This window comes from Schistocerca cancellata, chromosome 5, assembly GCF_023864275.1.
Source record: "Schistocerca cancellata isolate TAMUIC-IGC-003103 chromosome 5, iqSchCanc2.1, whole genome shotgun sequence".
Lineage (NCBI taxonomy): Eukaryota > Metazoa > Arthropoda > Insecta > Orthoptera > Acrididae > Schistocerca > Schistocerca cancellata.
Genome location: NC_064630.1, coordinates 732,278,164 through 732,292,255, shown reverse-complemented (window position 1 = coordinate 732,292,255; position 14,092 = coordinate 732,278,164). Strand labels below are relative to the sequence as shown.

The window sequence follows — 14,092 nt, the reverse complement described above, 5'->3', positions numbered from 1 at the left end:
TCTTTAGTACAGAGCTATGAAACTAGAAACCAATACATCTGCATCTAGAGAGGAAAAAGAAAGTTAAAACTCAGCAGAGCTTGTTGTACAATGCCATTAAATTATATAATAAATAACCCCAAAAAATAAAAGATATTGACACAATCGGACAGTTCAAAACAAAACTAAGAAATTTTTTTACTAAATAAAAGTTATTACGCAGTAACGGACTATCTAAATTAAAACAGCCTGCATTGTAATACACGAGGAAATAATTATAATATGAAATCCAGAATTGTACAGTACTATAAGAAAATTACAAATTACATAACGATATAAAACTAATTTAAGATACCTCAAAAATGTGTGTAAATACTAATTTTATGTGTATAATTGTAGGTATATTGTGTTGTATATGACTTTGCTGATGAAATCCACACAATGTTAATTGTTACATGGATTAACAAAGAAATCAATCTTTCTCATAACACTCCTCAGACAGTTGACTGAGGAACTCCAAGCACTCGTAATGCACAATGCATTGATTTCCTGGGACTGTGCACAAAATCCACTCTCACTCACTCACTCACTCACTCACTCACTCACTCAACAATAGCTTCAGAAACTCACGGGTGACATGGAGATTTGTTATAATAAATTCTACAACCAGTTTAAATGAATGTCTGATGCCGGTAGTGAATTGTATGGCTATACAAGGTTTCTTACGGTTATCAGTAAAATTTATGTTGATCCCTTGTTGCTGACTTTGTTTCTTCCATCCAATGAACATATTCAGGTCCTGTGAAGCCTGCCATTTTTATTTTCAACTTTCTGTCATTCTTAGTGGGAAAATTTGGTACCACAACAATAAGTGAATGAAACTTTTGCAACAAGATGGCACTTTAACCATATGTCTAAGTCATCCCAATAAAGTTCTATATCTAAGTAAAGTTCTTTTAAAATCACCCTAGACATAGCAGTAACAATTAATTATTGATTCTGTGTAAATAATTAGTTTCTAACTGTTCTTCCATGGATTTAATGTATGTATTAACTCATTCTACATCGAATTAAACAATAAGTTACTGTTACCAGTCACTGTTTAAACAGCAAACTTGTTGTTTCATTCGCTACCCATAACAGTCACAGTAAAGCCTAACCTAAAATGTTTGCATTTAAAGTCATTCTACAATCCCTAAAGGTTTTCCTTCGGATGGAAACTACAAAACAGAACACAATAAATGAAGCACTGAATGAAAATTAGCACATGCTAAATGCTCATGACAGTATGTAGTCCTAGGTAAACTGTGTACGTACCTACTTCCTTGAGGCCATCCAAAATACCTGTCAACAGGCCACCACCCCCCACAGATGCAACTATTACAGCTGGTCTCTCGGGCATTTCTGAACTCAGTTCACGTACAACAGTTGTGCAACCTTCCCTGCAAATAAAACCTGTATGAGAAAGAAAAAGGATATCTACTTGTTTACAATCTCTAGCTTATTTTAAATGCTTGTAACCACAATATTTTATGAATTTCCAAACCTTGCTGGAGACAAGGTACTTAACACACAGGATTCAAAATTGTATTTAGTGCCCAATGGTGTATCTGCACTGCTATTCAAAAACACAGACAGTCACAGTGCATATTTTATCAGAACAACGCGAAAAGGATAGCTGCTACTCACCATATGGCGAGATGCTGAGTCAGATAGGCACAAAAAAAATTTGGCAGAAAGTGAGCTTTCGGCCAACAAGGCCTTCTGTGAAAATGCACGCATACGCACACGCACACACGACCACAGTTCTGGCAGCTGAGACCTGGTCTGCCTTCAGCTGCCAGACACTGTGGTCATGACTGTGTGAGTTGTTTTTGTGGTGTGTGTGTGTGTGTGTGTGTGTGTGTGTGTGTGTGTGTGTGTGTGTGTGTAGACAACATTTTTGACAAAGAATATTTTTTGTAGAATTCCAACACTGCATTCGTAGAGGGATCAACAAATGTGTTCTACCACATTACTTCTTTATTTTTCTCTCTTTGTCTTACTGACAAATTGGGTGAATGTTGACTATAGTCCGATCCACGAGCAATGGCAGTTTGTGCAGCTCGAGACACGGATGGAGACTGCATTGTTGCCAGTTCCAAGCGACATCTGCAGTACGCCCATACACATGCATTGCATTTGAAGAAAGCATATATACTGTAAATTATATCTCTTGTTTGCTTGTACAGAATTTGCTTACCATCAGCAATGACAACACACAACAAATGGAATAAACATTCCATAAATAACTCACTATGATCACATTTAATGCTCGTGATAGTTACAACATTCACAGCAGAGCACTGAGAACACTACTGAAAGCTCACTGATTGCCGAGAATGTGTGACAGATGCACAGAACAAGCGTAAACGGTACCACCATCATTCATGACTCCAACTATAGTTTTGAATGTGTCCATTCCTTATCAAACAATTACCTGAGTAGTTCTGAAATGATAAATAAAATAACATTTGTACTCTGTCGCAGCACAGATGACTCAGTGTATAACAGCATTTATATTAAGAACACAGAATGTCTAAAGTTGAAGATTTTTAATAGCTTAATGTTATTTCATTAATTGTTTCAGAACCACACAGATAATAGTTCAATAATAAACAGACATGCTCAAAACTAGTGACCATTCACTAGTGCAGAAAAACAAAGAAATAATAATGCAGAATTATATTTTTGAAATTCATTATCTGGCAAAGAGCTTAGGTGTGGATTTCAGACACCTTTAATATTTTTCAGCACACTATCACAGGTTGAATCACTTATGTACAGATTTTGTTGAAACTGAATCAAAATCTACGAACGCAAAACAAATAGGTAATTCCTACTCATCACTCCATTTCATTATTTTACTCACCACTTGTGAGTGTCCGCTGTCTTCTATCCACTTAAAAAGCCAATTCATTCCTTTTCGTGATCAAAATTGAATATTTATCTACGAGGTTGGAAATTATTTTCATGCAAATCTTGTTATTGTGAAGAGTAGGCTGATATATCTATAGCCCCCTGCCCCAATCTGTCTCCTTTCTTGTGAAATTCAACAATAAGAGCATTGTTCCAGTTTTGGGAAACTTTCTTTTCCACGCACATTCTGTAAATAGTTTTGGAAGCTAATTTCTTTCAAATAAAATACATTAATAATTTCGTTTGTATATGTGAATTCCAGACAAGTGCCTCAAGAGCTGAATACTTTATGATCAAGAAACAGAGAGAAAAGCATACAGGAGTCATATAGGAATTAAAAGAGAACCAGTGCAAAAGTGTGGATAAAGTTGGATTAGGAGACAAAACAATCAAGAGTGCCTTGAAACAAAGCACAAGGCAACAGCAAAAACTTTTCTACATATTTTAAGAACCTGTTTGTGTTGCATGAAAAGGGAGAATAGAGCTAGTTCATTTAGAAGGTGGCAATTTTTGAAAAATGAATTGTTATCCAACCTTGTGGAAGATTAATTATTATCACTGTGAGACAAAACATTAACAAAATGTTAATGCTTGGAGTGAAACTAAAACAGTAGGTAGAGGAGTTGGAAGTGATAAAGTTCTACTGATAGAGACTCAATGTGATGATTGGATGAGAAAGCTTCTCCAAGACTGTACTAACACTCTCGGGTAGCTAGAATAGAAGCAGCTCAGAAACAAATCATTTCTAGAAGTCCAGTGTTTGATGTGGTGTGACACTGTACAGCAATCCATGGAGGTCTGTAAGCCAAACATTCTGGAGAGCTATGAGAAGTCAAGTGAAGCATATAGCATCAGTTTATTTAGCTCCTGCTCAGGTAAGAGCATGCATGTGGATAATAATGTGATTAAGTATAAGAAATACTGCAATTTGAAGTGACTGGTTCAGTTCAGCCTATGAGGCTTGAGAGATATTTTAACCAGTTATTGAAACACAAAGGAGATGATATTGTTTATAAAGGGCCAGTAAAATGGTATAGCTTTTCAATGGGAATGGCAGCTGCTGAGACTTGTAAAATAATGAAAGAGTTTGGTTTGAAGTTACGTTGACAGTATTGGTTTAAGATATGTTGGCAGACTAACCTTAGTGGAGAGTGTGTGTGTGTGTGTGTGTGTGTGTGTGTGTGTGTGTGTGTGTTTGTTTGTTTGTTTCTACCTTAGTTAGCACTTTGTATAGGGCAATTGTCCAAATACTTAGCAGTCTTCTTAGTCTTGTTTATGTGTGTCCAAAATGGTCAATGCCTCACTGAGTATTAATCAGGGCAACAAGAGAATATGGAATTTTTGTATGTCTTGTTGATCAATACAAAAATTTAAAACTTTTTACTAGTAAGTGTATGTCTGGAATATCAGTATGATATTTTAATAGACAATGTTTGTCTACTGTATCATACCATTCCCAAAAAAGTATTAAAATATTCCCCCTATGATGATTGATGTATTGACAAGCTGAAACTTGTGAATACTATTTGAGAAAGTAAAAGTAACTGAAAGGATACTCAGAATGTAACTGCCACACTGCATAATCAGAAACACACCTGACCATCCCAAAGACTGAAAAATAACATTTTTCCTTTCTTCTATATTCTGATATTACTTGAAATGAGAAGCAGTATCGTGAAAACCACAAGGTATCATCCATTAAATTTAGGGTGTACCTTCTAGGAGAGCTGAGAGATTAAAGTTATAGCAATCACATCCTTAGTTTTTAACATGAGAACTGGATCACTGCACTAGCCTCTTAGAACACACATGGGCTAGAGAAGTTGAACAGCAGCAAATAGCTTGTATGACCTGACCTATGATTAGATTCTCAATCCATACTGGCATACTGATGGATCAACAGGAGATGGACTTCAGTGACATCTTAGTGAGATGATCGAAGGAAGCACTTATTCCACAGTTTGTCCACGCTGAAATCACTATATCTACAAATTAAATCCTTAGTTAAAAGGATTTTCACTGCTTTCTTTACCACTGAGACCTAGAACAATGAGTTGACACCAGACTTTCAACATATGGCGTAGAGTGGCCAGTGTTGATGCAGTGATTTATTGGGGTATAAGAGATGGATGAACCTTATGTGTTCAGGACATCCCTAATTGGTTGTATGTGTTGTCTTCTGGATGTACAAAAGACCACACTTGCAGGGAATTTTGTAGAAAAACAATAAATCAGCTGTGGCACAGCAGTGGATCAACACTGTGGCGTATCACAATGAACAAACTTATGGCATTTGTTTAGCTATTAAATTTAATTACTAAAGACAGAATATTTCAGACTGAAAAAAGCATGGGCTCCGGCACTTTCTTTCATCAACTTGCAAAGATGTCACTACAGACCACTTCTATTGATGCAGCAATATCCTAGGATAGATCAAGTGTCTAAACACAGGATATTTCATACAAGCTCTATGCTGCTGATCATCATCTCTGGCCCTTGTGTGTTCTGTGATGCTATCAGAATGACACAGTTCTTGAGTTTCACATAGTCTCTCAAATTACTTGAAGATGACCGACATATGCGACCATAGTATCAGTGAAGAAATGGAGTTTCTGCAGCTGCATGCTCAAATCCTAATAAATCAAACAATATGCTGCAAAAATATGAAGATGCACTTGCAAGACCTTATATTCAATATAATGTGAATAACTACACAAAATGAATACAGTATTCTCTACAAAATAATTACAATTTAGTTGTCACAACTGTTTTATAACATACAAAAACCCGTATCAGGTTCAGGAAATTCAATGGAGTAACAATTGTAACAACAATGGCATAGTACTGACAGACTGAAATGCCACATCAAGAGCACTACATTAATCAGTAAAAGATCTGAATGAATTAAAATTAAACACAGTGAATGAAACATGACAAACTTAAAGGCCAAACAGCTGAACTTTATGAAAACAGGAGTACATATAAAATGAAGACTTATTTTATGGAGAAATAAAAAGATGGTCTAAAATTGACAGAGAACACAAAAGAAGATATCTACAACACAAAAATTTTTATATCTGAAGTTGAGACAGGCTGTTTGTTGAATTACTAACTGAATTTTACTCATACTTACTGCTGTAAAGGGTTCTTTTTGGAAAAGAACATTTACTGTATCTTACTAGTCTGCTAACAAATCCTTGAACTTAAAAACAATGGAAACTGTTAAGACCTTTAAGTACTGGATTAATATTTTAATTCTGAGTCCTTCAGCACCAGCGAGGATTGGCAATACCACATACTTTGATTGCAAAGGGCAGTCAGAGCTTTGTGGAAATGGTAGGGATGAGAAGAAAAGGAAAGAAAGAGGTGGGGCAGTATTTCACTTCAGAACGACTTTTCACTCTGCAGCAGTGTGTGCACTGATTTGAAATTTCCTGGTAGATTAAAACTATGTGCTAGAAAGGGACTTGAATCTGGGATCTTTGCCCTTCATGGGCAAGTGCTCTAGTGACTCAGCTATGCAAGCACATCTGCAAAAAGATATTGTGAAATAATTGTGAGAGGTTTCCCCAGGTCTACCTGAAACTGGCTAGTTGTATCCACAGAAAACAGCATTAATTAATTTCCACACAGATCAAAATAAAAATGCACTGCTATCAATAATGTGTATAGATAACCAAAACATCAGTGCTGTTACTGAAGCCAAATTTCTTGGGTTTCATTTTCTAGAAAATCTTAATTGGTGTTCTCACATCACATTCCTACATTCAAAACTAGCAAAAATGAGCTATATAGTAAGAATTCTTTGCTACAACACTAGTGCTGGAATTGTTGTGGTCTGGAGGCGTCCACTTTGATGAAAATCTCATTGCTGCTGAAAAAGACTAATAAAGGTGTCCTGGTAGGACAGATGCGTGGGTTTGAGGGCAGGACACACATGATGAACGTAACTCAGAGTAGCGAATAGCAAAATATATTACTCAACTTTGGTAATGCTGGTTACAGCAATTGCAGAATGCAGGTTTGGCCTATCTGTCCTGCATTGACTATAGTTCCATGGACACAAACTAATAATGTTCTCTGAATTAAAGTCAGAAGAAAAATAATCTTATGTCTTGATGTTTTATCCAAAGAACAGTTCCAAACTAACAGTACTCAGTTAAACATCTAGGTGGGCAGTCTCTGTTCATACACTATAATTCTATTAACTGTTCTGTTTCTAATGAAGACTAACTACTGTCTGTCTATTGGCCACTGTTTCTATCTCACTTGACAACTTGAAGACATGACGAATGTTCTGCAGGAATTCCATAGCAATACTTGGACTGCCTTACAACTTGCAACTGCTTGTGCATGGTTGCTTAAGAGCGTGTGTATCTTCCTGGTGGCACTGCCGCTCCAGAGGGTGTGAGTCTCGCGGGCAGCCTGACTGGTTTGATGCACAGCAATGTTTCTGCTGTAGACAGACAACATGGTATTTCTGGTACCAACTGTTGCAGTGGCAGCTCAGTTCACCACAGGAACAGTTAGAGCCATACTCTGCATGTGTCCATTGCTGAGGTATGGTATCATTTTTTGGAGAAATGTACACCACTTCAAAACTGTACTCAGGAAACAAAACAATGATGAAGAGTAATTCGACAAGCACGCAGCAGACAACCATGCGAACGTTTCTTTAAAAATCTTACCCCTTCTCTGTAATGATAAACCAGAAATAGTTATGGGTGTTAAAAAGAGTATAGTTAGGAAAGAAAACTTCTTTACTCAAAACAAACTTGTCCACAATTACAGTACCGGGTCGAACTGTGGCATACATGTTACTCATTGCAACACTACATTGTGCCAAGAAGATGTATATCATGCAGAAATAAAACTATACACCACATATAAAATCTCTTTCTGAAGTAGACACCTTTAAAAATCTGTGACATCTTACCTACTGCAAAATTGCTTTTATTCAAGCTCTCAGTACCTTATGAATGAAAACATGTCATTCATATCTTTAATTACAAATGTACAGCATACACTCAAATCTGTATTTATTCATTATGAAATGTAAACACCATAATATTCATTTTATGAATCCAATTCATTATAAAAATTTAAATGACATTGTTTTGCAAGTTTTAAAGCCAAAAGGCAAAAAAGATTTTCTGCCCAATATCTGTTGTCCAATATATTTACTGAAAAAGAGATTTATATGGAAAAACTTAACAGAACTCACGACCCATCCTCATGGTTTTTCTTCCAGCAGTAACTCAACCCACATATTTCCCAGTGTATGTGTGTGTGTTTGTTTTTCTTGTATCTCTGGCCAGTGATATATTCCAATATTTACTGCTTACATCAAGTGATGGTACTCTTGAAACTAATTTTCCATACTACCTGGCCTTTCAGTTTGCTGTGGCACAATCCTATTCAGTTTCTAAATGTCAATTACTATTTTTATAACATGTCGAATAATCTACATGAAGATCCTCCAACATGGCAGTGTTATGTAGCACCTGAAGAAGGCAACGAGTTACGTGGTCGAAATATTGTGCCAGAGCGACACAAACATCCGGCAGTAGACCCGATTATTCGACATGTCAAGATCTTGCCGGGAAAACCTGAAGAGTTACTATTTTTATACTTCAGTGCTGTTTTGCAACCATCACCAGCTCTGACACCATTCATTAATCCCCACTCCACACTGTGTGTGTCTTATTACTTATTGCCAACTGGTTTGCTACTGGCAGCAGTTTATATAGCACAAAGAAAGGATGATGTTTCTTCATTCCATCAGATGCCTGAAATCTCTTAACTCTTCCAAACTAGTCTGCTTCATTTCCCTCTAGTACCTCTTTAAGTACTGCACTCTGCTTGCCATCCTAGCCCGCAACTGTGCTCCCTTTCATTGCCTTTATCCCATTTTCCTGACAATATTTCTCCATTTTCTGCTTTTCCTTCTGCATCATATACTTCACACCCATTGCTCAGTACCTTACTAGGTACTACAATTCCTCACAATGGCTAAACATCCTTAAGCACTGAACTCTAGAACTCCAAGTACTCACTCACTCTCTTATAACATGAAGATGGAATGTTAATTTTTTCCTTTTACATTGGTATACCACTTTGCCCCTAGTAACATGTCTATTAGTAATTAACTTCTCATGGTTGGGTTTCACTGACATCTAGATTTATCTAAAGGACATAATATCATGGTCAACTGTAGAAATTATTTGTTTTGCTATTGCAGTTTTGGCCTTTGGGCCATTTTCAAGTGGTATAGCAAAATATTATGCTTCAGCACATCTCAGACTTTTAAAATAAGTCCGACATGTGCTGAAGCAAAATCTTTTGCAGTACTATTTGAAAATAGCCCAAAGGCCGAACTTCAATAGTGAAATAAATAATTTTTACAGTCAATGATGAATATGATGTCATTTCAAAAATGTCTACTAGTAGCCAAGAAATTACCAGCAACTGATATTTCACACACTTTACCCCCCCCCCCTCCCCCTCCAAGTCTGGTAGAGCATGTATCCAGCTGCCTCTTACTTCAGTTTGAATTACTCCATGAACTGTTTCTGCTATCTGTGACTACCTTGGCTCATCATTCTGAATTGATTTTTGTCCTGTCACATTACTTATCATACCAATCAATGTCGCCATAGGTCTTAGGTGTTTCAACCTGGTTACTACCATTCTATGCTTTTGCCCCTTCTATGATGTTATCTATACTGCACTCATCCTCTCGATGCCCAATACCTTCCATTAAAATCACAGAAGACTGCCTTTTGATACTGGACACTTCCATTACCATAGCAACTCATATTACTCCAACCTTCCAACTACAGACGTACTTACTTCTGTTTATCTCATAATAACTGTTACCATTCTTAAAAGAACATCTACCTTCAGTGCTGTATCCTTCTGTCATTTAATGCACCAACTATATGGTGTGTAGTTAACTTTACTCCTTATCTGACTTGGAAATTGCAGAAACGGCATTAAGTCCATTTTTCTAAAATTTATATGGGATTGAAAATACTGTATATATTCTCTAGACTGAGAAAAGTAACATTATATTTCTTATATATTCACATCTTTTACAACAACACACATTGGTGTGGTCAATTCCTGTTGCATTCAATTGCAGTTTAAAATAAAAGGAAACAACTTATGTTGTGCACTAAGACAAATATACAAAAATATTATTTGAAACAATGGAAGGTGGAGGTTGAAATCTCAACAATATTATGAAACAGATGCACGTGCAAACACACACAAAAGTGAGCACACCTCAAGCGCACTTGACTGCTATCTCCAGCCAGGATGCAACTGTGTCATGTCAAGTGGAAGTAGCAACCCACAGTGGGGTGATGAAGGGGGAGAGAAGTCCAGAGCTGTCTGGCAGAGTATGCAGGGACTAGATGGCCAGTGTCGCGAGACTGTGGAAGAGGAAGGGAAAGGGGGGGAGGGGGGGGGGGCAGATGAGGAGCAGAAAAAAAGAGGAACTCTGTAGGGGAAAAACTAGTGGGTGTGCACTAGAAAGTAGCACACAATTGGAGGTGAGGGGACATTAGTTGGGAGGAGATGACAGGACAAAAGGGGTGGAGACTTGTGTGAAGGATGTGGGGCTAGCAGGTTACTATAGGTTGAGGCTACTGGTGGTGGGGAGGATTCAGACGGCCTGTGTTGTGAAGCAACCATGAAATCAAGCATGTTATGTTCAGCTGCACATTGTGCCACAGGGTGTTCCACTTTGTTCTTGGATACCGTTTGGTGGTGGCCATTCATCTTTGTGGACAGCTGGTTGGTCGTCATACAGATATACAAAGCTGTGTAATGATTGCAGCAGAGCTGCTATAAGACATGGCTGACTTCACAAGCGGCCCGGCTCTGATGGGGTAGGATAATTCTGTGACAGGACTCGAATCTAAGAAGTGCTGGGTGGGTGGACTGGGAAGGTCTTGCAGAGGTTTGGGATTGGGAGTGGCCTAGGGATGGACAGGATGTAGTGGAAGTCGGGTTGGTGACTGAACACCACTTTAGAAGGAGTGGGGAGGAAGGTATCCCTCATTTCAGGCCATAATGATACATAATCAAAAGCCCTAACGAAGGAAGTGATCCAGCTGATCCAGTACAGGGTGCTCCTTTATAGCCTGTTCTTGGCAGTGGTGGAAAGACTAGTGGGACGGATGGGGGGGGACATTATGGTACTGGAAATCTGTTTGCGGACTAGGTCAGGGGGATGGTGTCAGTCTGTGAAGGTCTCGTGAGGCCTTCAGCATACTGGGAAAGGAAGTTGTTCTCACTGCAGATATGTTGTCCCCAGGAGGCCAAGAGCAAAATGGAACACCCTGTGGCACAATTTGGAGCTGAACATAACATGCTTGATTTCAATAGCTGCTTCACAAACCAGGCCTCTGGATCCTCCCCTCCACCACCAGATTTCTGAACTGTGTAGATATTTTTTTGCAACATATTGTCTGCTCCTGAAATCATCCTCGTCTCAACCTGTGGTAACCTACTGTTCCCACAACAGTCACCCAACAGTTCCTGCCCCCCCCCCCCTCCCCCCATCTATCACTTCCTCCCAATTCAATTCATGTCCCCTCCTCATCATTGTATGTCACTCTCTTCAAATGCATCCACTGGTCTTTCCCCTTTACTGTTCCTCTCCTTTCCTGCTTACTACTCCCCCCCCCCCCCCCCCACCACTGTCCCAAAGCCACAGCCTTCCAATGCTGTGCCTGATGGCCCTATCCTGTCACATAGTCCCTGCATGCTTGACCAGGCAGCACCACCTCTTCTCTCAACACCAATACCTTGCTATCCCTCCCTCTTTCCTGCCTCACTCTGGGCTACTGACTCCGCTTGACACAACACAGCGCATTATGGCTGGAGTGGTCAGAGATAGCAGTCTTGTATGTGAGAGATGTGCATGCTTGTATAAATGAGTGTTTTTCCTTCTGAAGAATACTTTGGCCGAAAGCCCAATGTGTAAAAGTCTTTTCAATGTTCCTGTCAACATGGCATCTTTAAGATAAGTATCAATGTATCCTTTTCATAGTATAAAAGATTATGTGAGATTAATAAATTAAAAAAAACATTATCATCTGCAGTACTACTGTCCATTACAGTACTGTGCCACTGTAGGAGATTTTCATAGAATCTACGGAAATTCTGTAGTACATATTCAACCATTTTCTTCACAACTTCCACCTCTTCACAGTCAACTGAATAACTCCAGAATGGTAACATGGAGAGCTGGGAAGACTGGTGATTTGAGGATTCTGAGGTTTTTTGAACCTGAATGAGTGATACACTAAGACATCAACAAACTCGTTGACAGTTAAAAGTCCCTTGTGTTTTGAATCATACTGAGATTCTGTGTTTGGTTACTTGGACCAGGAAATCATTTTTCTGGCACCTTTGTACATATGTTGTAGAACAAGTCAGGGGTAACATAATTAATTTATGACTATAGTAGTCACTGAGACTATATGATTAACACAATCAAATTTCATAACAATATAAACTGATGTACTACATTGGTTGTAAATATAATAGAGGGCAAGCCAGGGGTAACACAATTAATTTACAGTTACTGTAGTTGTTAAGTGAGACTATGTGATCAGTACTATTAAAGGAAATGATAATATTAAATTATATAATAGACAATTGTATAATTAATAATATAAATTGATAACTGGGGTTACTTATTATGATATTCCAGAAATTCAGAGACAGAGTAGAAGCAGTGTTCAAGCAAGAACTGTTTGAACTTTACCTCAAATGCATTTAATGTCAGTATATACTTTAAATAAGAATGGATGGGTTATACTATAACACAACTCCAGTGTGGTACACTCCTCTTTTGCATATATTTGTACTTACTGTGTTTAGATGTAGGTTAAGCTTTTGCCTAGTTCCCTATGTATGTCAATTATAGTTACATTTGTAGACATTTTCTTTTTTAAGATGTTCCCTTTTATAAAAATTAGTATTTAATATAAGGCAGAGGCAGTATTTCCAGACTTTTTAAAAGTGTTCTACAGGAATCCCTACATTGAGCTTCCATCCTGACATCTTCTTCTACATTGCAAAATCATATTTTGTACAGTGGAGTTTCCCCATATAGTTACTCCACACATCAGTAGTGACTGTGTAATGCCATGATACAGCTGGTATTTTGAGTGAGAATCCTAACACATAGGCAAATGACCTAGTTTTTTGATTTACATTGTTAAGGTGCATCTCCCACTTCAAATCCTTCTACATATGTATGCCTAAAATTTCTGTGTAACTCACATTTGACACTATTCCTTCAATAGTGAAAACAATATTTTCATGATGGAGGTTTTGTGTGGTGTGGAAGTTAACTGTCATAGTTTTTTCAGCATCAATGATGAGCTTGTTGGTCCTGAACTAGCGTACTATACTATGCATAACCGAGTTACAGTTTTCTACAGATTTTCCTCACTGTGTGATGTCAGTAGAATATTAAGTCATCTGCAAAGAATACTGTGGTTCCTTCATTTACTTTACCAGCCAAGTCACTTACATAGAGCAGAAACAGGACAGATCCCACAACTGACACTTAGGGAACTCCATATTTGATTTTTTGTTCATTGCTGTGAAAACTAGAAACGGTTTTTGTTTCATTGTCTTTGTGTTTTATTTCTGTAACCTGTGACAATTATTGTGGAATGACTGATTCACCTTTCAGATTGGCCTCTAATTCCACAATTACTTAGCTTACTCAAAAGAATGCCCTGATCAATCACATCAAAGGATTTACTAAGATCAAGAAATATTCCAAATACATGTTGTGTATCATCCACTGCTGACTGGTTGACTTTCCAGCTCTGAATCCATGTTGCAAGTCACTTACCAGGCTTCTTCATTTAAGAAGGCTGTTTATCTTTTAAGACACATTTTTCCATTATTTTGCTGAAGTCTGACAAAACTTAAACTGGTCAACAATTAGAAATTTCACATTTTTCACCCTTCTTCTACAGAAATATTACTTTTGCAGTTTTTAATCAGTTTGTAAAAACATCACTTTCAAATGTATTTGCTAGGTAAAAATCTAACTTTGTTACGCAACAATGGTCTTCCCAAGAGATTCCTTGCCTAAAGGACTTTCTTGTAATACATTGTC

General features: G+C 37.8%; 1 protein-coding gene across 2 annotated transcripts in view; it reads right to left on the bottom strand.

The window, feature by feature from the left end:
• LOC126187903 (L-serine dehydratase/L-threonine deaminase-like) overlaps nucleotides 1-14,092 on the bottom strand; it is a 96,641-nt gene that overhangs the window by 31,733 nt on the left and 50,816 nt on the right. For both annotated transcript variants that reach the window (XM_049929257.1, XM_049929258.1), the window contains exon 5: nucleotides 1,297-1,421. In XM_049929257.1, coding sequence (XP_049785214.1) covers nucleotides 1,297-1,421 — 125 coding nt within the window. The remainder of the gene's footprint in view (nucleotides 1-1,296; nucleotides 1,422-14,092) is intronic.